Source organism: Carcharodon carcharias, chromosome 33, assembly GCF_017639515.1.
Source record: "Carcharodon carcharias isolate sCarCar2 chromosome 33, sCarCar2.pri, whole genome shotgun sequence".
Classification (NCBI taxonomy): Eukaryota; Metazoa; Chordata; class Chondrichthyes; order Lamniformes; family Lamnidae; genus Carcharodon; species Carcharodon carcharias.
In genome coordinates this window covers 14,827,007-14,851,249 of record NC_054499.1, presented here as the reverse complement: position 1 = coordinate 14,851,249, position 24,243 = coordinate 14,827,007, and the positions used below count along the sequence as shown (strand labels likewise).

At 53.2% G+C, this 24,243-nt stretch overlaps 1 protein-coding gene across 2 annotated transcripts in view; it reads right to left on the bottom strand.

The window, feature by feature from the left end:
* The window catches only part of LOC121272263 (probable cation-transporting ATPase 13A3), a 78,757-nt gene that overhangs the window by 11,743 nt on the left and 42,771 nt on the right, over positions 1-24,243 (bottom strand). The window contains exons 25-33 of one of the 2 annotated variants that reach the window (XM_041178804.1): positions 22,928-23,037; positions 22,688-22,784; positions 20,173-20,245; positions 13,320-13,497; positions 11,873-12,066; positions 10,420-10,508; positions 8,922-9,002; positions 5,327-5,416; positions 2,317-2,567 (exon numbers count right to left, since the gene is read on the bottom strand). In XM_041178804.1, coding sequence (XP_041034738.1) covers positions 2,346-2,567; positions 5,327-5,416; positions 8,922-9,002; positions 10,420-10,508; positions 11,873-12,066; positions 13,320-13,497; positions 20,173-20,245; positions 22,688-22,784; positions 22,928-23,037 — 1,134 coding nt within the window. In that variant the 3' untranslated portion in view covers positions 2,317-2,345. Of the gene's footprint in view, positions 1-2,316; positions 2,568-5,326; positions 5,417-8,921; positions 9,003-10,419; positions 10,509-11,872; positions 12,067-13,319; positions 13,498-20,172; positions 20,246-22,687; positions 22,785-22,927; positions 23,038-24,243 lie in introns of those variants that run through there. The other variant, XM_041178805.1, reaches the window with a different exon arrangement.

Here is a 24,243-nt window from a genome sequence, read left to right as displayed (position 1 = left end):
GGGGTGTGTGTCTACATCTACACGGACCCTACCCAAACTTGTAACTATTTTTTTAAACCGTTGCTTTGTATGTCCCCCCCCCCCCACCTGCCTGTTCAATGGCTTCCGGGGTATGCTCGCAGAATGTCCCCCCCCCACCAGCTCTGCTAAAGTTGCCGGTTAACCCGGGTCCATCACCTCTTGCCAAGGCCTGACACGCGCTCTGGCAATCTGCCTTCCCAGGGGCTATTTGACCTGGGGAGGAGGGGTGCCACTCATCATGATGTGGCGGCTGCAGACGCCAGGATCTGCCGGTGCAGAAGACGGAACCGGGCAGCAGTCCACTGGCAGCCCGCTTGGGTCAGCGGTGAGGGAAAGCACAGGTCAGAGGTGGGACCGGGGTGGGCAGGGGCTCTCTGCTTACGGAGTCACCAACTGGGCCACTGGGGAGGGAGGGAAGCTAAAGGGCACGATTTTTAAAATCCGAGCCCCCCCCCCCACCACTGAGTACTCGTGTCTGCGGGTAGTCAACACGACCTCAACCCACCCTCCCCCCACCCCAACAAACTCAAAAACCTACCAGCTGCGGAAGGCCAGAGCCTGCTTTTCAGGCCGGCAGCAGCTGGAGGTTGAATGCCCCGGGGTCTCTGAGCCCCCGGCGTAGTACCGTTGGGTTTTTGTACCGAGTCGTAGGGCTGAACTCTCTGGCGGGGGAAAAAAACCCCCCAAAAACGGGCTCATTCTAATCATGACTGATTTTATCAATGGGAAATTGGTTCAGATAGAAGCCCCCGTTAAGCGATTGCAGGTTGGGAGGAGCTGAAATGGGGTAGAAATTCACCCTGGAGAGGGAAGGGAGGGGGTCAGAGGGAGAGGGAGAGAGAGAGAGAGGGAGGGAGGGAGAGAGAGAGAGAGAGAGGGAGGGAGGGAGAGAGAGGGAGAGAGAGAGAGGGAGAGAGGGAGAGAGAGGGAGAGAGAGAGGGAGAGAGAGAGAGGGAGGGAGAGAGAGAGAGAGGGAGAGGGAGATGGAGGGAGAGAGAGAGAGAGAGAGGGAGATTGAGGGGTGTCGACAAGGGGGAGAGGGGAGTTGAGAGAGTGAAAGGCGGAGGAAGAGTACGTTTCTCTTCAAAAGAAAACGTTTTCTCCGGCCTCGCTAGACCTCTCTGGTAGCTGAACACGTGGGGTGTTAAGAGTAAAACGGTGGGGGGGGGGGAGTGAACGCTGGGTGAGGCTGTGACCTGTGGGTGAAATCATGACCCCTGCCCCCGACTGCGCTACTCGGAGGCTCTGAGAAATAAAATGATTGTCGTCCCATATTGTTACTTTCCTCTGTGTGCTTTGATTTTCTTTCCCCACCCACCACCCACCCACCCCCCCGGCCCCCAACTCGTGAACGGAAAAATGGCAACAACAACAAAAAAAAAAATAAAATCGGGTTGTTCTTAAAATTTGAAAGAAAAACTGGATCGAATGGCCAAGTCCCTTTCTGATGTCGAATAGATTTTCTTTTTGGAGAGTCACCGGGAGAGGGAGGGGATGTGCGGAGGTGTGTGTGTGTGTGTGTGTGTGTGGGGTCGGGGGGTGCCATACCAGTGGTGACGGTACAGGCAGACGCTGACCCTCCGATGCACCCACCACACAACAAACCTTCCCTCCCTCCGGCAGCCAGTTCGGAAAATGCCACGGAGCTGCCAATAGGAAAAGACACCGGGGGACGGGGCACATACAGTCCCCGGGTGTCACGCGTGTGCGTGTGCTGCCCCAGTGCAAACAAAACCTCGCCGAGTGCTCGGTTTGAGGTGGAGAGATTGATCTGAGTTTTGTCGCCGAGGGCTGTATGTCGGCGGGCGGACAGAGAACAGAATCTCCGTGTCACCAGAGATCCACCAATGGTTAGGGCCAGGCCCAGCTCACCGGCCAGAGAAGCGATGATTCACCCCGGTGCCCGCTGGAACGCTCGCCCTCTTCAACATCACCCCGCGTGGGGGGGGGGGGGGGGGGGGGGGTGGTCAGAGAAAAGCACACGCGCAGGATACACGCTGTGCGCGATAGAAGGCGGTCGACAGTCTTCCCGATACAAGGCTACGGGCCTAGTGCTGGAAAATGGGATGAAAATAGTTAGGTACTTGTTTGACTGGCACAGATTCGATGGGCCGAAGGGCCCTTTTCTGTGCTGTAGGCCTCCATGACTATGACACGAGGCGACTCCCTCGCTGGAAGTCGAAGGTCTCTTCCTCTGCCATGCCTCTCCAGATACCACACCCACTGAACGGCAAACCCCCACCGCACCCCCCCCAACACCGCCCCCCTCCCCCCTCAGCCCCACCCCCCGTGGCGTCGGCCAGTCCAAATTTCCGAGCGGTTAGTCATAACTGCGTGGCGGTGTCACCCGGGCTCCAGCCCTGCCCCTCCCGGCCACCGCTCTCCCCGCAGAGGCCCTTGGCCTTGGTGCTGGTCTTGGGTTTGGGCGGCCAGTCTGGATCCACCAGCAGCTCCTGGGCCAGCCGCTTGTACTTGGCCTTGGGAGGTCGGCCTCTTTGATCCCACAGTCTCCTCCCACAGGTCAGTGTCGCAGGGCTCAAGTCCAGCTAAACAGAGAGATGGGAAAGAGAGAGAGAGCGAGAGAGAGAGAGAAGATAAGCGACACGTTTTGAAGCAGAATTGACCAGTGTGAAGGAACAATCTCACGACGGCTATGTGCAGTTTTGGTCTCCATATTTAAAAGGAGGATATTCTTGCACTGAAGGCAGTACAGGGGAGGTTCACTAAAGCGGGTCTCTGGGATGAGGGGGTTGTCCTACGATGAGAGGCTGAGTGAATTGGGTTCATATTCTCTGGAGTTTAGAAGATCGAGAGGCGATCTCACTGAAACCTACACGATTCTGAAGGGGTTTGACAGGGTGGACGCGGAGAGATTGTTTCCGCTGGTTGGAGATCCTAAAACACGGGGGACAGTCTCAGGATGAGGGGGCCGATCATTTAGGGACCGAGATGAGGGGAAATCACTTCACTCAGAGGGTTGTGAATCTTCGGAATTCTCTACCCCAGAGGGTCGTGGATGCCCCATCGTTGAGCACATTTAAGGCTGGGGATAGACAGACTTTTGGTCTCTCCGGGAATTCGGGGGTAAGGGGAGCGGGTGGGGAAAATGGAGTCGAAGCCCAAGATCAGCCACGGTCACACTGAATGGCGGAGCAGGCTCGATGGGCTGAGTGGTCTACCCCTGCCCCTTGCGTCCAGCCTCAAGCACGCAGGGGTCATTCTCTTCCATTACTCATTCTCAGGATGTGGATGTCGCTGGCAAGGCTGCACTCATTGCCTGTGATCTGCTCGAGTGGTGGGACAGGCTCGAGGGGCTGAATGGCCCACTCCTGTGCCCTCTGTTCTCACGCTTAGCTGCCTGGCAGAGGTGGTGGTGATTAACCGTTTCAGAGGGCAGCTAAGAGTCAACCAGTTTGAGGTGGGGGCTGGAGTTACACATAGGCCTAGGCCAGGTAACGATCGGAGGTATCCTTCCCTTGAACACACAAGTGAGAACAAGCTTTACGATAATCGAGCGGTTTCCTTCTCATTTTTCACTGCTAGGCTGTGTTAAAGTCACTTTATTCGTCCTCTGAACCATTAATAAGAAACAAAAAAAATGCTGGAAACACTCAGCAAGTCTGGCAGCAGCTGCGGAGTGAGAAACAGAGCTAACATTTCGAGTGGGATGTGACTCTTCTCTGCTGAGTTTTCCCAGCACTTTCTGTTTCTATTGCGGATTTCCAGCATCCGCAGCATTTTGCTTTTGTCCCTCTGGGGTTATTAGTCCGGTAACATAAACACTATGCTCTGTATTTTACGTTTTAGATATCAAGGGTCCTGAGCATCATTGGTTAAGTATCCAGTCAGCACTCACTCCTCATAACTGAGTGAGGAACAGACTGGGTCAGTGATGACAACACCAAGCCACATTGACATAGCGCCTTTAAAAGTAGCAAAATGTTACCCGACAAAATTTGACACAGAGTCAGATTAGGAGATGATACGACAGGGGACAGGTAGCGAGAGAGGCGGAGAGATTTAGGGAGGGAATTCCAGGAGTAGATGAATCCACAGCCACCAGTGGCGGGAGGGAGAAGGTGGGGGTACGCACAAGAGGCCAGAATTGGAGGGGGCGCAGAAACCTTAAGAGGGTTTTATTCTCCGTCATGGGACGTGGGCGTCGCTGGTGAGGCCAGCATTTTGTTGCCCGCCCTTAATTGCCCCTCGAAACGGGTGGGCTCGCTTGGCCATTTCAGAGGGGCAGTTGAGTCAACCACGTTGCTGTGGGTCTGGAGTCACATGTAGGCCAGGCCGGGGTAAAGATGGGTTTTTACAACGATCGGCAATGGTTTCACAGTCACTATTACCGAGACTAGCTTTTCATTCCAGGTTTATTAATTGAATTTAAATTCCACCAGCTGCCGTGGTGGGATTTGAACCCCTGCCCCCCCAGAGTGTTAGCCTGGGCCTCTGGATTACTAGCCCAGTGACATTACCACTACGCCACCGTCTTTCCCTTACAAAGACTGGGCGGGAGCAAGGCCAGGGAGGAAGCTGAACACCAAGGTGGGAGTTTTGAAGCGAAGGCATTGCCGGACCGGGGAACGAATGTGGGTCAGCGGGCGCAGGGGTTGTGGGGTGGACAGTAGTGATGGAGGAACGGGACTTGCTGCAAGAGTTGGGTTGCCGGGTAGCAGAGCGGACATTAACAGAGGAAGTGGGGAGATTGACAAAGATTATAAGGAGGAGGAAGCTCGGAGGGTGGAGGGACGTTTATACAGCACCTAAACAAATGGAGGGGATCATCTCAGGGTGCTTCAGAGGCAGAGAGAGGGGCAGCCAAAACAGGTGAGTTTTAGGAAGGGTGTCAAAAATTAGAGGTGGGGGGGGGGGGGGGGGGGGGGGGGGCGGGTGGGGGTGGAGGGTTTTAAGGGAGTGAATTCCAGAGCAGGGAGCTTTGGTGACTGGAAACAGAGCCACCAGTGATGAGGTGAAGGTGCGTTACAAGGAACGGAGACATCTGCTCGGATTCTGACGGCTCAGCTCTCCAGCTCTGCAGGGTTCACCAATGGTGGGAGAGCTGCCAAATCATAGTACCATATGGCAAAAAGAGGGATTCGGCCCATCACATTGGAGCTATCCAATTAGTCCTGCTCCTGACATATCGCATCTCCAATGAATCGTGGCATCAGCTGCACAGGCTCAACCACCCCCACCCCCACCCCAGTATTCAACAGCAGAGAGGAAGCTCCACCATTCCAAATCCACCCCACCACGCTCCCGGTCCTCCATAAAAACGTGCTGGTTGACCCCATCCTCCTACCTGTGGGTAGACATCAGGGACAGGGTGCTCGTTGTAGCTTCCAGCGAAGAGATTCCTTAGCCACCAGAAGCTGGAGTCACACAAGAGGTTCTGCAACAAAGCAGCAAAAGACAAAAAGCAATTAATGGCATGTTACTTTTGCCATTCTCTCCACCTCCCCGTCTCTCCATAACGTTCAGATTCTTGCTGGGGTTCTTGGGCACAGATAGTCATCCTAAAAATGCACCCCCTCCACCACTAAGACTGCACTGTCTACTATCTGCAAGGTGCACTGCAACTTGGCAATGCTCCTTGGACAGCGCCGCCCAAGCACCCACTTTGGCACATGCGAAGAACATCGTCACCCACACACCATCCCAACCTGGATACGTGTAGGGTTGTTCCTTCGGCATGGCAAGGTCCAAACGCTGGAACTCCCTCCCCAACAGCATTGCTGGAACATTTTCACCCACTTGGGCCGCAACGGTTCAAGAGTCAACCCACCAACCACCACCACCACCTTCTCAAGGGCAACCGGGGATGGAAAATAAATAACGGCCTTGCCAGTGACGCCCATATTCGGAAAATGAAAAATGGCGACATATCGTAACACCACAAGCCCTGGTCAGGAGTTGATTGGTAATCTTTCTTGCCCATCACATTTGCATTGCTGTAAGTGACTGGGACTGACTTTACATAAATCATTTCTATTGGGTAACGATCCTCCACCAACTGCAATTTGGCTGGAGAAGTAATTAAGTAGACTCTGTTTGCTGATAGCCCCACCCCCACCCCATCAGCTGATACGGTGGTGTCAATGCTCACTCCATTAAAAAATTAAATATCTTACTAATTCTGGCTACCTTCCAGTCTGTGCAGAGGAATTGTAGGCCAATTTGATCCTACCCCTAGCAACCAGCGCATACTCACACGGACCCATGGATAAACTTGACACAATCCATAACATACTAGCCAGTGCCTTAAGTCACAAGGCCAACAGGGGAACCGCTGTTCACTTGACATCGCCAAGTATTCTGATCAATTTTGGCTACCACGCTTTAGGAAGGATCACCCCTTCAAGGTCAAGGCCTTAGTGATGAGGAAGTGGAAGCAGATGTGAGGTGTTACATTTTGGAAGGTCAAACCAAGATAGGACATACACAGTAAATGGTAGGGCACTGAGGAGTGCGGAGGAACAATGGGATCTGGGAGTTCAGATACATAATTCCCTGAAAGTGGCGTCACAGGTAGACAAGGTTGTAAAGAAAGCTTTTGGCATACTGGCCTTCATAAATCAAAGTATTGAGTATAGGAGTCGGGATGTTATGGTGAGGTTGTATAAGACATTGTGAAGCCAACTTTGGAGTATTGTGTGCAGTTCTGGTCGCCTAACTATAGGAAGGATATCAGTAAGATTGAGAGAGTGCAGAGAAGATTTACTAGGATGTTGCTGGGTCTTAAGGAGTTGAGTTACAGGGAAAGATTAAACAGGTTGGGACTTTATTCCTTGGAGCGTAGAAAGATGAGGGGAGATTTGATAGAAGTTTACAAAATTATGAGATGTATAGACAGAGTAAATGTGAGTAGGCTCTTTCCACTTAGATTAGGAGAGATAAACACGAGAGGACATGGCTTTAGGGTGAAAAGGGAAAGGTTTAGAGGGAACATTAGGGGGAACTTCTTCACTCAGAGAGTGGTGAGCGTGTGGAACGAGCTTCCATCTGACGTGGTAAATGCAGGCTCACTCTTAAGTTTTAAGAATAAATTGGACAGATACATGGATGGGAGAGGTCTGGAGGGTTATGGACTGGGTGGTCAATGGGACTAGCGGAATAATATTTCGGCACAGACTAGAAGGGCTGAATGGCCTGTTTTCTGTGCTGTAGTGTTCTATGGTTCTATAGCAACGTTCAAAAGAGAATTGGATGAATACTTGAAAAGAAAATGCTGGCAGGGCTGTGGAACAAATTGAACAGCTCTTTCAAAGGGCCAGCAGTCATGATAGGCCGAATGGGCTCCTTCGGTGCTATATCATTCTGTGTAGCACTGCGGGTGCTGCCCGAAAGAAGCTCCCGAGAGGCTTATCTTCTCCAGAGTGCATCACGGCAGGGAAGGATCAACCACGTTGGCAGTGTCGAGGCATCAGAACCTTCTCTTCTGCCACCACCACTGCGCCCGGCCCCCCCGCCGCTCTACCTGGCAATCTAATCTGGGTTTTTCACCTCACCAATGCCTTCCTTGATAGGGTGGGCGGTTTACCCGTGACGGTGCAGAAGGCATTGTAGTTCTGTGGGACGAGCCAGTGCGTCCTTTTCCCTGCCGGTCATTGCCTCACAGGTTTCTGAAAATGGGAAAATCAAACATGGTTTCCTGCCTCCAGATAAGAAATAAATTTTTATAGGTCACTGCTTTGGCACAACCAGAATAATGTGTCCGGTTCTGAGCACCACACTTTGGCAAGGAATTAGCGAAGGTGCAGAGGTGACTTACTAGAACGGTACCAGGAATCTGGGACTTCAGTCGTGTGGAGAGGCTGGGGTTGTTTTCTTGAGAGCACGAAAGTTTGAAGGGGGGGGTCTAATGAGGATGTTCCAAATCATGAAGGGTTTTCATAAAGGAGGGGAGGCGAAACTCTTTCCAGAGGTTGACGCGTCAGCATTAAGAGGGTTTCGATTCAAGACAACACGAGGTGAAATGAGGAGATTTTAAAAAATATTTTACACATTGAGTTGTTGTGATGGGGAACTCACTGCCTGAAAATGTGGTGGAAGCAGACTCAATAATTACTTTCAAAAGGGAATTGGACAAGTACTTCTGAAGGAAAAGAAATTGCAGCATTCTGCGACAATTTAAAGTAGCTCTTTCAAACAGAAGGCACCAAGGGTCAAATGGCTCTTCCTCTGACGCTGTACTATTCTGCTCCCCATCAATCCTAATCCAAGGCACCACCAGTAACCTGTGTTTGATTGGCATCCCATTCACCACCTTAAACGTTCAATTCCTCCACCACCGACGCACAGTGGGAGCAGTGTGTATCATCCACAAGATGCACTGCAGAACCTCGGCAAGGCTCCTTCGACAGCACCTGCCAAACCCACGACCTCTGCCACTTTGAAGGACAAGGGCAGCAGACACATGGGGAACACCGCCATCTGGAAGTTCCCCTCCAAGCTACTCACCATCCTGACTTGGAAATATATCGGCCATTCCTTCACTGTCACTGGGTCAAAATCCTGGAACTCCCTCCCTAACAGCGCTGTGGGTGTACCTACACCACATGGATTGCAGCGGCTCAAGGTGGCAGCTCACCACCACCTTCTCAAGGGGCAATTAGGGATGGGCAATAAATGCTGGGCCCAGCCAGCGACGTCCACATCCCATGAAAGGAATACATTTTTAAGAATTCAATCTGAACTACAAGTTTAAGGAGGGTCCCAGTGACACAAAGCTCCTTCCACCCCCATGGGTCTTACGTACAGGTTGATTGAATTATCTCCCCACACCACCACCCCCTTCCCACAACCTGCTGGAATCTGGCTGTATCCCTCCTCCTTGAGGGTCTCCCAGCTCCGAGAACACGAGATTTCCAGGAATGCGTCAGGTTCTGTACACTCACCTCCACCAGAACACAAAGGGTTACATTGGCTAGAATTAAAAGCAGCATCTTGTTTCGCCAATCCGGGGGTACACAGACCAGCTGTGGGGGTGGGGGGAGCAAAAAGGAAACAAAGGAGAAAAGAGAGAGGTTGATTATCAGGTCATTTGGATAATTTCCCATTAAATCTTTCTCTTCCCAAGCTTCAGATGCTTCTCATTTCACTCTTCTCGGTCCTGAAGCCTGTGTACAATTCCACACCGGTTGGCAGACCCCCAGACGTTGGCCTGGCCAGGCTGATCGACTGCAGGGGCATTGCAGTCAGGCTCGAGCCTGTGGCCTGAGATCCTCACAGTGGACTCTGCGGCAGGAGTCACACCGGGTGGTGGATGTGAAGTGGGAATTCCGGCTGTTCGCTCCACCCCGCTCCGCTCTGCCCCGCGTCCTCCCATAGTTTAAAAACACAGCATGCAAGGGAACGCCTCCCGATGATTTAGGAAAGAAAGCAAGGGAGAACAGCAGAAGCACGAGGCGAGAAGGAATATCTGAAGGGCAGGGAGGGTAATAGCTCAAGGGAGGGAGGGATGACACTGGATCGAAGGAATGGCCTTTGACAGTGGGAGGGATAATACTGGATCGAAGGAATGGCCTTTGACAGTGGGAGGGATGACACTGGATCGAAGGAATGGCCTTTGACAGTGGGAGGGATGACACTGGATCGAAGGAATGGCCTTTGACAGTGGGAGGGATGACACTGGATCGAAGGAATGGCCTTTGACAGTGGGAGGGATGACACTGGATCGAAGGAATGGCTTTTGACAGTGGGAGGGATGACACTGGATCAAAGGAATGGCCTTTGACAGTGGGAGGGATGATACTGAATCGAAGGAATGGCCTTTGACAGTGGGAGGGATGACACTGGATCGAAGGAGTGGCCTTTGACAGTGGGAGGGATGACAATGGATCGAAGGAATGGCCTTTGACAGTGGGAGGGATGATACTGAATCGAAGGAATGGCCTTTGACAGTGGGAGGGATGATACTGGATCGAAGGAATGGCCTTTGACAGTGGGAGGGATGACACTGGATTGAAGGAATGGCTTTTGAGAGTGGGAGGGATGATACTGGATCGAAGGAATGGCCTTTGACAGTGGGAGGACAAGGCTGGGGTACAAGGCTGGAGAAAATTACCTTCGGCAGGGTAGTGCCTGTCGGGGGTTCAGACCCTGAAATGATCGCCATGTTCCTTCAGCAACTCCCCTGCCCTCCTCAACCCTTTTGCACCAGCCCCAGAAACCTGTGGGGAAAAGCAAGAGACGCATCTTTCTGTCTCTACCCCAACTTCACCAAGGGACCAGGTAGAATATGGGCCTTGCAGTGAGGGTCATACGCTATCTCCCTTGGGACCTGGGCTTGAATCAAGCCCTAGTGGGTGGGCATAGGGGTTGGTGCTGGGCCCAATAAATGTGGACTAATTCCCAAACCCGCTCCAAGAAAAACAGTAACCCTACTTCCGTTACCTGAAAGAAGTCATCAATAATTTCGATCGGGTACATCATAATCAGAATGATGAAGCCATAAAGGACCAGAATACAACCCATAAATAAATCTGAGAGAGAGAGAGAGAGAGAGAGAGAGATAGAGTGTGGGAGGTCAGAGTGTGAACATATTCCAGTCTGTAACTCACGCCCGGGTATCTGGTATTCTATATATAAACCACCCCGAACCCTTCGATTAGAATCCAGTCTGTAACTCATTCCCGGGTATCTGTTATTCTATATATAAACCAGCCCGAACCCCTCGATTAGATTCCAGTCTGTAACTCACTCCCGGGTATCTGTTATTCTATATATAAACCACCCCGAACCCCTCGATTAGATTCCAGTCAGTAACTCACTCTCGGGTATCTGTTATTTCATATGTAACCACACCAAACCCCTCGATTAGATTCCAGTCTGTAACTCACTCCCGGTTATCTGTTATTCTATACATAAACCACTTCGAACCCCTCGATTAGATTCCAGCCTGTAACTCACTCCCAGGTCACTGTTATTCCGTATATAAAGCCTTGGGATCCTTTAATTAGTTTCCAGACTGTAGCTTGCTCCTGAGGACATATTGCTCACTGGGCTGGTGGCGTGTAGTACAGTTTGACAGTAAAGTACGGGACTCCGAAACTGGAGCTTGGGCTCCCTCTCCCTGCTGCGAGGGAGACTGAACGGTAGCTGCCAGCGTGCCCCTCCCAAGAGGCAGGCTGCTGCCCTCGCCACTACATGAGGACACCGTCAGCTAGTGAGAAGCACCATCCACCTGGGCCAGGGAGCAGTCTGTTCCATGCCGTGCTGCCTCGCGTATCATTGAGATGGCTGGAAGCCAGCGGGGTCTTAACAATGAGCATGGAGAAAGGAGTGGCATTTGCATGGTACCATTTACATCCCCCAGACCTTGCAAAGGGCTTCACTGCCAGTGAAGCACCTTCCCCCGGTGTGTGGGCACTGCTGTAATGAAAGCCCAATAATAAGAGCCCAATCAGACATCAATGGGGTCAATTACGTTAATTGTGGGAAGAATGTTGGCCAGGGCACTGGGAGAACAACCCTTCTTTTCTCTTGAATTATCCCGTGGGATCTTTTACAGCCACCTGACCATACAATATAACAGCACAGAAACAGGGCGTTTGGCCCAAATGGGTAACGCTAGGGTTTCTGCTCCTTCCTACCCAATTCCCGAATCTATTCGTATCACCTGACCGGCATATCCTTCTCTTCCTTTCTCCCACATCCGCCTATCTAACTTCCCCTTAACAGGCCCAAGGGGTGGACCTCGCCTGCAGTGTCACACTCCCCTCAGCCTCCGTTAATTCTGCTCAACTCCCGTGGGAGGAGAGAAGGGGCAAGAGCCCAGGAGAAACCCAAACTGCCACCCCCACTAAAACAACACCCAACACGAGCCGTGCGCAGACGCTTGACTCACAGTTTCTGTAGACAGGCTCCCTGAAGGGCCTTCCCTTCGAGAACACAAAGGCAACTGCCAGATACTGGCAACAAGAGACAAAAAAAAGTGTTGTATTTTCATAATTTGAGATATTGTGCTCGTCCACTTCAGACTCGTTGTGAACTGAAATGCTGGTGTTTGTCAGCTCCTCACCCCAGCTCCCGTTACAAACACTGAGGAAAGAAGACAAGTCGCTTCCTGTTAAATGAAGTTCGCACCCTTGACGGTTTTTAACATTAAAGATTAAAATCAAGGAAGACAGTTATTCCAGCCAGCTGCTGTCAGTTTTCAGATACAGAGTAAAGCTCCCTCGACACTGTCCCCATCAAACACTCCCAGACAGGTACAGCATGGGGTTAGATATAGAGTAAAACTCCCTCTACACTGTCCCCATCAAACACTCCCAGGTCAGGTACAGCACGGGGTTAGATATAGAGTAAAGCTCCCTCTACACTGTCCCCATCAAACACTCCCAGGACAGGTACAGCACGGGGTTAGATACAGAGTAAAGCTCCCTCCACACTGTCCCCATCAAACACTCCCAGACAGGTACAGCATGGGGTTAGATATAGAGTAAAGCTCCCTCTACACTGTCCCGATCAAACACTCCCAGGTCAGGTACAGCACGGGGTTAGATATAGAGTAAAGCTCCCTCTACACTGTCCCCATCAAACACTCCCAGGTCAGGTACAGCACGGTGTTAGATACAGAGTAAAGCTCCCTCTAAACTGTCCCCATCAAACACTCCCAGGACAGGTACAGCACGGGGTTAGATACAGAGTAAAGCTCCCTCTACACTGTCCCCATCAAACACTCCCAGGACAGGTACAGCACGGGGTTAGATACAGAGTAAAGCTCCCTCTACACTGTCCCCATCAAACACTCCCAGGACAGGTACAGCACGGGGTTAGATACAGAGTAAAGCTCCCTCTTCACTGCTGCAGCTGAAGCTGAGCCCAATCCTCCTATCCAATACCGACACTGGACGGCGATCAGGAATGCTCGCTTTTGCACAGCTGCTTTCCTGGCCAAACATCCCAAAATGTTTCACTCTAATTACCCCTTGAAATGCAGGCACTGCCATTGTGTAGACAGACACAGCACCAATCTCAAACCTGAGAACTCTGTCATCTGGAAGGACAAGGGCAACAGACACGTGAAAACTCCACCACCTCCAAATTCCCCTCTAAGCCACACACCATCCTGACTCGGAAGTATATCGCCGTTCCTTCCTTCACTGTCGCTGGGTCAAAATCCTGGAGCTCCCTCCCTAACAGCACAGTGGGCGTACCTACACCACATGGACTGCAGCGGCTCAAGAAGGCGGCTCACCACCACCTTCTCAAGGGCAATAAATTCTAGTCTTGCCACGCCAACGCTCTGTGAATTAATTTAAGTTCAACGGCTGTTGCAGAGTGGTTCTTACTTTGAGGAGGGGGTCCACGTCTCGTACCAGGGCTGTTCCTTAACCAGCAGGAAGGCCGTGACCTGAAAGGCCAGTGAGAGGAGGATTTGCATTGACACAGACAGCAGCATCGACACAGAGATCAGGCTGGACGGTGGTCTCCGTGGGACAAGCTCCCTCCAGGATGAATTCAAGCTCACTGCAAGGCAAGTAGTTACATGAGCATTGTTATGTCTCCTAGCTTCCCCCAACTGTTCCCCATCGACCTACTCTTGGAGACCGCGCCTGGTTCCGGAGACCCAAGCAGGGACTTGGAAACCAGAGCAGGTCACCCTTCCTGCTGCCTGCCCGAGATCATCCAAACCACACTGGTGGTCCTGGGGCGAGAATTCACCCTTCCCTTTTCAGGTGTGGTCAGAGTGTCCAGGGATTTGTCGGACACGCCTGTGGTCTCCTCTGCACCGGGGAGACTAAACATGGACCTCAGCAGCACGTTCGGAGAGACAAACCGAGTTAAAGTTTTCAGGGTCCGAAGAAGAGTCGTATTGGGCTCGAAGCAGTTAACTCAGTTTCTCTCTCCGCGGATGCTGAGTTTTTCCAGCGTTTTCCTGTTTTTAGCTACTTCCCAGGTTGATGACCTTGTGCCAAAGCTGGAAGGGGCTAGAACTGTAACAGGCTTTAAACAAGTACAGAGACAAAGTGAGGGTTGGGAGGAAGAGCAGAGAGGAGAGCTTGCGATATTGTGGGAAGACAGGCGAGATGAAATGACAAAAGGGGATGGTGCTGGGACAAGTAAAGAAACAAAAAGGTGGGTCTAGAGGAGGTGCGAATGGCAACAGCAGAATCATCGCCAAGGGAAAGAAATGGGGGGGAAGAGGCTGTTATCTAAAATTGTTGGACTTAATGTGGAGTCAAGTGCCTAAGCGTAAGCTGAGGTGCTGGTCCTCGAGCTTACGTTCAGCTTCACTGGGACAGTGCAGGAGGCAGAGAGAGAGAGAGAGGGGGCCACCAGAAGCTTGCGGACTGGATAGAGCTGCCCCACAAAGCGGTAACCCAGCCTGCATTTAGTCTCCCCAGTGTAGAGGAGACCACGTCATGAACGGTGAATACAGTGCGCTAAACCGAAAGACGTCCACATAGATCTGTTTCACCTGGGCGGTGAGAAGGAAGGAGGTGAGAGGACAGATGTTGAGTCAATGGCGCTTGCATGGGAAGAAAATAAAAACGAGCAGGATTTGTCCGTCGTCCCCCCCCACCCACCCATCTAAAAGCCCCTCTTCTCCGCCTGCAATCTCAAGAGCGCACCCTCGACCACACCCAGAGGCAGCGGGCGCTTGGTCCTGCTAGCTGATGAACGACGTGCGGGTCTGATTTTCTCGCCATCTTGGATTACGGGTTTCACAGGTGTCGGGCCCCCTTCTGATACCTCACTCTGATTGTTCATCACAGGATAACAGGTAGCGAGCTCAGTCAGGGCTCAGGACCCTTTGCGAGGAGCACATCGCTGCCCCGCTGGGCATCCATTCACCAGCCTCGCCAGTGGTTCTGGGCACCGCAACTCAGGAATATTGGCTGTGGAGGGTTAGGGAGGGGCCGCAATGGGGATTCACCAGAGCTTAAAAGGGTGAAGCTTAAGGACAGATTGCAGGGACTTGGCTTGCATGTCCTTGACTATAGAAGATCAAAGGGGTGATCTAATTGAAGTGCTTAAAATGATGGCAGACTAGGTCAAGTGGAAGACATCCTCTGATGGGATGGAGGTTTAGTGCGGGGGGGGGGGGGGGGGGGGGGGGGAGTCCAGAACAAGGGAGCAGAACATTAAAATTAGAGCCAGATCATTCAGCGGTGATGTTAGGTAGCACTTCTTCACACAAAGGGGAGTGGAAACCTGGGGCTCCCTCTCCCCCAAAGGGCAATGGAGGCTGGGGGTCAATTGGTGTTTTCAAGACCGAGATCAATAGATTTTTAATGTAGACAGAGAGTGCTGGAAAAACTCGGCAGGTCTGGCAGCACCTGTGGAGAGAGAAGCGGAGTCCGTATGACTCTTCTTCAGAGCTAAAGAGGGGTAGAAATGTGATGGATTTTATACTGTTTAAGAGAGGGGGTGGAGCAAAATAGGAAGTCGGGGATAGGTGGGAGCTCAGGGGAGACTGACAAAGATGTCATGGACAAAGGGAGTGTTGGTGGCAGTGTTAAAGACTAAAGAAGGTGCCGATAGCGGCAGAAAGGTAAGATAGCAGAATTAACAGCAGAGCAAGGGTCAGTGCTCTATGAAAGCAAAACATTTAACAAGTGACAGATAGCCCTATGGTCGGTGGAGGGGGTGGGGAGTGGCTGGGGAAAAAAGGGGTTAAAAAATGGATAAGAAAATGAACAATGTATAAAAATGAATAAGTAAAAATTCTGCTTCTATCAAGGACTCTTGCACTCAACAGGAGGAAGGGCATCCAACAGAGGGCGCTGGTGTAAAGTGACTGACGCATTCTGGGAGAAGTCAGCGCAGTCACCACGTCTCAGGAGGGAATCGAGGAGAAGGACTCTTGCACTCAACATTTGAAAAAGGGCGCAGATCTTGGAGGCAGTCAGTTGAAAAAAAGCGTGGAGATTGAAAATAACAGGAGGGGAAGCTGAAGAGGAGCAGCTAGCCTGTGAGCGGCCAGCGTGTGAGCAGCCCAGTGAAGGAGTGGAGCTTTGAGGCTTTGGCTCGAGAGGCTTCGGTGAGCAGAAGCTGAGGACGATCTTGCTCCCTGTGGGGTAGGGCTGGGTAAAGTCCTTTAAGTAAGTTAGGAGTAGGTAATGGAGGCAGCAGTTGGGGCAGTCGAGTGCTCCGAATGCAGCATGTGGGAAGTCAAGGACAGCACAACTGTCCCTGATGACTACACCTGCAAAAGGTGCATCCAGCTGCAGCTCCTGAGAAGCCGAGTTAGGGAGCTGGAGCTGGAGCTGGATGAACTTCGGATCGCACGGGAGGCGGAGGCAGTAATAGACAGGAGTTTCAGGGAGACAGTCACCCCTAAAAGTCAGGAGGCAGGCAGCTGGGTGACTGTCAGGAGAGGGAAGGGGAATAGACAGAAAGAGCAGAGCACCCCTGTGGCCGTTCCCATCAACAATAGGTATACCCTTTTGGATACTGTTGGTGGAGACGACCTACCAGGGACAAGTTGTAGTGGTCGCGTCTCTGGCACCGAGACTGGACCCTCAGCTCAGAAAGGAGGGAGGGAAAAGAGGAGAGCAGTAGTGATAGGGGATTCGATAGTTAAGGGGACAGATAAGAGGTTCTGTGGGAGAGATCGAGAATCCTGGATGGTCTGTTGCCTCCCTGGTGCCAGGGTCCGCGATATCTCGGATCGAGTTCTCAGTATTCTCAGGAGGGAGGGTGAGCAGCCAGATGTCGTGGTCCATGTAGGGACCAATGAGGTGGATAGGAAGGAGGAGGAGGTCCTGCAAAAAGAGTTTAGGGAGTTAGGTGCTAAGTTGAAGGACAGGACCTCCAGGGTTGAGATCTCAGGAGTGCTACCCGTGCCACGTGCTAGTGAGGCTAGAAATAGGAGGATAATGCAGCTAAATACGTGGCTAAGGACCTGGTGCAGGAGGGAGGGCTTCATGTTTCTTGACAATTGGGATCTGTTCCAGGGAAGGTGGGACCTGTTCCGACGGGACGGTTTGCACCTGAACTGGAGGGGGACTAACATCCTTGCGGGTAGGTTTGCTAGTGCTGCTCCGGGGCGTTTAAACTAGATTTGCAGGGGGAGGGGAACCAGAGTGTTAGAGCAGATAGTGAAGTGAAGGAGGATAAAGGTCAAGCGAGGAATGCATGTATAGACAGAAATCAAAGGTTTGTACGTGATAGAAATGTTCTCAGGTGCATCTATTTCAATGCAAGGAGTATTGTCGGAAAGGCAGATGAGCTTAGGGCGTGGATTGGCACGTGGGATTACGACATTATTGCTATTAGTGAGACTTGGTTGCAGGAGGGGCAGGACTGGCAGCTCAATGTTCCGGGGTTCCGTTGTTTCAGACGTGATAGAGGGGGAGGGATGAAAGGGGGAGGAGTGGCATTACTAGTCAGGGAAAATATCACAGCTGTGCATAAGCAGGACAGCCCAGAGGGCTCGTCTACAGAGGCCATATGGGTGGAGCTGAGGAACGGGAAAGGTGTGACCACACTAATAGGGTTGTATTATAGACCGCCCAATCGTCAGAGAGAATTGGAGGAGCAAATCTGTAGAGAGATAGCAGACCGATGTAAGAAACAGAAAGTTGTGATAACAGGAGATTTTAACTTTCCACATATTGACTGGGATTCCCATACTGTAAAAGGGCTGGATGGCTTGGAGTTTGTCAAATGTGTTCAGGAAAGTTTTCTAAATCAATATACAGAGGTACCAACGAGACAGGATGCAATACTTGATCTCCTATTAGGGAACCAGACAGATCAGGTGACAGAAGTATGCGTCGGTGAACATTTTGGGTCCAGTGACCACAATGTCATTAGTTTTAAGCTAATTATGGATAAGGATAGGTCTGGTCCTCGAGTTGAAATTCTAAATTGGAGAATGGCCAATTCTGTGGAAATGAGGAAGGATCTAGGAAGAGTGGATTGGGATAAGTTGTTTTCTGACAAGGATGTGTTCAGTAAGTGGAAGGCATTCAAAGGCGAAATTTTGAGAATGCAGAGTTTGCATGTTCCTGTCAGGATTAAAGGCAAAGTTAACAGGCATAGGGAACCTTGGTTTTCAAGGGATATTGGCGATCTGGTTAAGAAGAGAGAGGTGTATAGCAGGTATAGGCAGCAAGAAGCAAATGAGGTACTTGTAGGATATAGAAAATGTAAGAAAATACTAAAGAAGGAAATCAAGAAGGCAAAAAGAAGACATGAGGTTGCTTTGGCAGATAATGTGAAGGTAAAGCCAAGGGGTTTCTACAAGTATATTAAGAATAAAAGGATAGTAAGGGACACAATTGGTCCCCTTGAAGATCAGAGTGGTTGTCTATATGTGGAGCCTCACGAGATGCGGGAGATCTTAAACAGTTTTTTTGCATCAGTATTTACTCAGGAAACTGGCATAGTGTATAAGGAAGGAAGGGAAACAAGCAGTAGTGTCATGGAACATATAGAGATTAAAGAGGAGGAGGTGCTTGCTGCCTTACAGCAAATAAAGGTAGATAAATCCCCCGGGCCTGACATGATATTCCCTCGGACCTTGAGGGAGACTAGTGTAGAAATTGCAGAGGCCCTGGCAGAAATATTTAAAATGTTCTTAGCCATGGGTGAGGTGCCGGAGGATTGGAGGGTAGCTCATGTTGTTCCGTTGTTTAAAAAAGGCTCCAAAAGTAAACCAGGTAATTACAGGCCAGTGAGCCTGATGTCAGTAGTAGGTAAATTATTGGAAGGTGTTCTGAGAGATCGGATATATAATTATTTGAACAGCCAACGGCTGATTAAGGATAGCATGGCTTTGTGCGTGGTGTCGTGTTTAACGAACCTTGTAGGGTATTTCGAGGAGGTTACCAAGAAAGTAGATGAAGGAAAGGCTGTGGATGTTGTATACATGGACTTTAGTAAGGCCTTTGACAAGGTCCCGCATGGGAGGTTAGTTCAGAAGGTTCAGACACTTAGTATCCATGGAGAGGTTGTAAACTGGATTCGAAATTGGCTGTGTGGGAGAAGACAGAGAGTGGTAGTGGATGATTGCTTCTCAGACTGGAGTCTGTGACTAGTGGTGTGCCTCAGGGATCTGTGCTGGGACCATTGTTGTTTGTTGTCTATATCAATGATCTGGATGATAATGTGGTGAATTGGATCAGCAAGGTTGCTGATGATACTAAGATTGGAGGCGTTGTGGACAGCGAGGAAGCCTTTCAAAGCTTGCAGAGAGATCTGGACCAACTGGAAAAATGGGCCAGAAAGTGGCAGATGGAATTTAATGCGGAAAAGTGTGAGGTGTTACATTTTGGAAGGTCAAACCAAGGTAGGACATACACAGTAAATGGTAGAGCACTGAGGAGTGCGGAGGAACAAAGGGATCTGGGAGTTCAGATACATAGTTCCCTGAAAGTGGCGTCACAGGTAGACAAGGTTGAAAAGAAAGCTTTTGGCATTCTGGCTTTCATAAATCAAAGTATTGAGTATAGGAGTTGGGATGTTATGGTGAGGTTGTATAAGACATTGTGAAGCCAACTTTGGAGTATTGTGTGCAGTTCTGGTCGCCTAACTATAGGAAGGATATCTGTAAGATTGAGAGAGTGCAGAGAAGATTTACTAGGATGTTGCTGGGTCTGAAGGAGTCGAGTTACAGGGAACGATTAAACAGGTTAGGACTTTATTCCTTGAAGCGTAGAAGAATGAGGGGAGATATGATAGAAGTTTACAAAATTATGAGAGGTATAGACAGAGTAAATGCGGGTAGGCTCTTTCCACTTAGATTAGGAGAGATAAACACGAGAGGACATGGCTTTAGGGTGAAAGGGGAAAGGTTTAGGGGGAACATTAGGGGGAACTTCTTCACTCAGAGAGTGGTGAGAGTGTGGAACGAGCTTCCATCTGACGTGGTAAATGCGGGCTCACTCTTAAGTTTTAAGAATAAATTGGACAGATACATGGATGGGAGAGGTCTGGAGGGTTATGGACTGGGTGCAGGTCAATGGGACTAGCGGAATAATATTTCGGCACAGACTGGAAGGGTCTGTTTTCTGTGCTGTAGTGTTCTATGGTTTTAATAGATTTTTGTTGACCAAGGGGCTCAAGGGATAGTGGGTAAAGGTAGATATAAATGGGTTTGATCTGACTGAACGGCTCTGCCTATTACAAAAATGGGCACCTTTCCAAAAAGCACTGTCGAAGCAGCCCCGAACAACCCAGCCCTTTACTCACTCGTGAATGCGATGGACATGATGATGGCCAAGTCGATGAACAGATACTGAACATCTCCCAGGTTACTCAGGACCTGCAGCCAAAGCAATTCAAAACCTCACATCAGAAAAGCTTTTATTTCAATACTCGCAGAGATCCACAAAATCATCTGCTGTGCGATTAGTATCTTTATTGCAACACTTCCCAGGCCATTCCAACCTTACCATGTCATCCCCATCCCATTCCTCTCATCCCTCTTGTAACATCCCTGAACCCATTTCACAGCTCCTGCCCATCTCAACACCCGTCCCAACACCCACCGCCCAGTACATCCCAGGCTGTCCATTTGCACACTCCCTCATGTTCCATCGCCATCCTTCCACACCGACCTCCTCCCACATCGCCCCCTCCCTCCCTGCCCCCTCCCTCCCCACCCACACCGCCCCCTCGCTCCCCACCCACACCGCCACCCCCTCCCCGCCTCCCCCCCCACACCGCACCCCCTCCCCCTCCCCGCCCACACCGCACCCCCTCCCCCTCCCCGCCCACACCGCACCCCCTCCCCCTCCCCGCCCACACCGCCACCCCCTCCCCACCCACACCGCCCCCTCGCTCCCCACCCACACCGCCACCCCCTCCCCGCCTCCCCCTCCCTGCCCACACCGCACCCCCTCCCCGCCCACACCGCCACCCCCTCCCCGCCCACACCGCACCCCCTCCCCCTCCCCGCCCACACCGCACCCCCTCCCCCTCCCCGCCCACACCGCCACCCCCTCCCCGCCCACACCGCACCCCCTCCCCCTCCCCGCCCACACCGCCAACCCCTCCCCGCCCACACCGCCACCCCCTCCCCGCCTCCCCCTCTCCGCCCACACCGCACCCCCTCCCCGCCTCCCCCTCCCCACCCACACTGCACCCCCGCCCCACCTCCCCCTCTTCGCCCACACCGCCATCCCCTCCCCGCCTCCCCCTCCCCACCCACACTGCACCCCCGCCCCACCTCCCCCTCTTCGCCCACACCGCCATCCCCTCCCCGCCCACACTGCACCCCCTCCCCGCCCACACCGCCTCCCCCTCCCCGCCCACACCGCACCCCCTCCCCGCCCACACCGCCTCCCCCTCCCCGCCCACACCGCCACCCCCTCCCCGCCCACACCGCACCCCCTCCCCGCCCACACCGCCACCCCCTCCCCGCCTCCCCACCCACACCGCACCCCCTCCCTGCCTCCCCCTCTCCGCCCACACCGCCATCCCCTCCCCGCCTCCCCCTCCCCGCCCACACCGCACCCCCTCCCCGCCTCCCCCTCTCCGCCCACACCGCCACCCCCTCCCCGCCTCCCCCTCCCCGCCCACACCGCACCCCCTCCCCACCCACACCGCCTCCCCCTCCCCGCCCACACCGCCTCCCCCTCCCCGCCCACACCGCCACCCCCTCCCCGCCTCAGCCTCCCCGCCCACACCGCACCCCCTCACCTCCATCCCCTCCCCGCCCACACCGCCTCCCCCTCCCCGCCTCCCCCTCCCCACCCACACCGCACCCCCTCCCCGCCTCCCCCTCTCCACCCACACCGCCACCCCCTCCCCGCCCACACCGCCTCCCCCTCCCCGCCCACACCGCCACCCCCTCCCCGCCCACACCGCCACCCCCTCCCCGCCTCAGCCTCCCCGCCCACACCGCACCCCCTCCCCTCCACCCCCTCCCCGCCCACACCGCCTCCCCGCCCACACCACCACCCCCTCCCCGCCCACACCGCCACCCCCCCCGCCCACACCGCCACCCCCTCCCTGCCTCCCCCTCCCCGCCCACACCGCCAACCCCTCCCCCTCCCCGCCCACACCGCACCACCTCCCCACCTCAGCCTCCCCACCCACACCGCCTCCCCCTCCCCGCTCACACCGCCTCCCCCTCCCCGCTCACACCGCCTTCCCCCTCCCACACCGCCTTCCCCTCCCCCCCACACCGCACCCCCCTCCCACACCGCCTTCCCCTCCCCGCCCACATCGCCCCCTCCCCCACTCACACCCCCTCCCCGCCCACACCGCCTCCCCCTCCCCGCCTGCGCCGCCCCTTTCCTCCCTCTCCCCTCTAACACTGGCCCCCCCCATCCCTTCCCTCGCTGCCCCCCCACTCCTCTCCCATGCCGGCCTTCGTCTGCCTGCCCTCCCACACTGCACCCCCCCCCACCCCGCCCATGTCGCCCCCTCCCCTCCCACTCAGCACCGCACCCATCTCCCCTCCCCTCCCTCCCCTTCTCCTGCTCTGCAGTGTCCCCCACCTCGTGCTCTCATCCCCACCACCCGCAGGCCATTACCCCTCTCCTTAAAACACCCTGAAAAACACCGTGAATCTCTCTCTCTCTCCAACAGACAGCGAGCGGGCAAGGGCTGAAGCCCCAGTTTCCAGCCTGGAGTTTCGCATTTGGCTATCACGCTTTAACTGTCCTTCCCACCACCCTCGCCAACCCACCCCTTGCCCCCTACCCCACCCCCAACAACCGCTCAAAAGCAGCCCCAGTGCAGAAAAGGGCCAACGTACCGAATAAAGCAGCAAGACGGAGAGGTACTGAATGATGCTGTACAGAGCCATGAATTTAAAAACACAGAAGGAGGTGACCAGGGCTGTCCGACCCTCTCTGCAGAGGAAGAAAGACGCCATTAGTAACAGCACATGCCAACCGCCCCCCCCACCCACACCCCACACCAAACCCTCCCAACCCCTTTCAAAAGCGAGCAGAGGCGGCCAGTGAGTTTTTTTTTTGGCCAACGCGCCGGTTACCTGATGAGATCCGGCACACAGGAAATGTCCGGGGTCTTCGAGGTGAAAGGCGATGCCACGGAAGCCTCGAGCTCAGAGAGGGAGATTCCAGCGTGAGCTCGCTTCAGCGCCTGCCGCAGGAACACATCCGAGTTAGACCGGGTCGACGGCACAACTGCCCTGGGCTAGCGTCACAAGCCTCTTTTCGCCCCTCTTCACACATCCTTCTATTCCCGTTTATCCCACTCCCCCCTCAAATGCTTTTCAACTCAGCCGCGCTCTGGGCCAGCGAGCTTCCACTTTCTGGGTAAAGAAGTTTCTCCTGAATTCCCGACTGGGTTTTTTTTGGTGACCCATCTTATATTCACACCCCCCCCTTAGGAACATCCTTGCCCTGTCTGCCCTAACCAGGCCCTTCAACGTTCAACCCTTCATACTTTGCTTTTCTGGAGAGAAGAGTCCCGGCTTGATCAGTCTCCCCTGTTAGCATGGTCAGCAGCATTAACCACAAGGTGTCGGTAAGTATGGTACAGAGCAGGGAGCCTGAGGGGAAGAAGGTGGAGATATGGATTAAGGGGGGATCAGGAATAAGAAGCAGTGAAACCAGCCGGTCTGCTATCTGCCCGCCTCACAAGCCTGAGGTTCACTTCGCCAGCTCAATTTTTTTTAGCACAGGAGGAGGTCCCGCTCCTCTCTCTCTGAAAGAATCCTCCCCTCAGCCCCATTCCCCTGCCCTCTCCCCCCTCATCCTTTTTTAACTTCCTTCCTTTCCTCACATCCCCTTCGAGAAATCGCTTGTCCCTGCTGTTTCTGGCTGGGAGTTCCACATCCCGGCAACCTTCAGAGTAAAATAATGCCGGCCCACCTCTCCCCAAGTCGTTGTCGAGTTTTCTATTGGGGTGGTGGGGTGGGGGGTGGGGAGAAGGAAAGCGTGGGATACTCAAAACCTAACATGGGGTGAGGATCCATTGATCCATTCGAGGCAGAGATGGATCAGGCGGTTCCAATATTAACACTTTGGCTTTGTGAGAGGCACACAGAACAATTAGAATCTGACATACAAAGGCTGCAAAGGCCACACCTTCAAAGCAAGTTCAAAACTGCCAGATTTGGAGAGCCAAAGGGTTTGATCCATGGGCTGTGTAATCACAACCAGGATCGACAACAGGTTGGGGGGGGGGGGGGGAAGCCTCAGTGTCGCTGGGCCAGGTGTGGGCAAACCGCAGCTGGATCGTGGGTTTCTGTCCCCCCCTTCGGCCCTCGAGTAGCACTGTGTCCACAGAGACGCAACAGGACCGCTGAGGAGCAAGGATCAGAGACTTTTCAAGAGGGGGAAG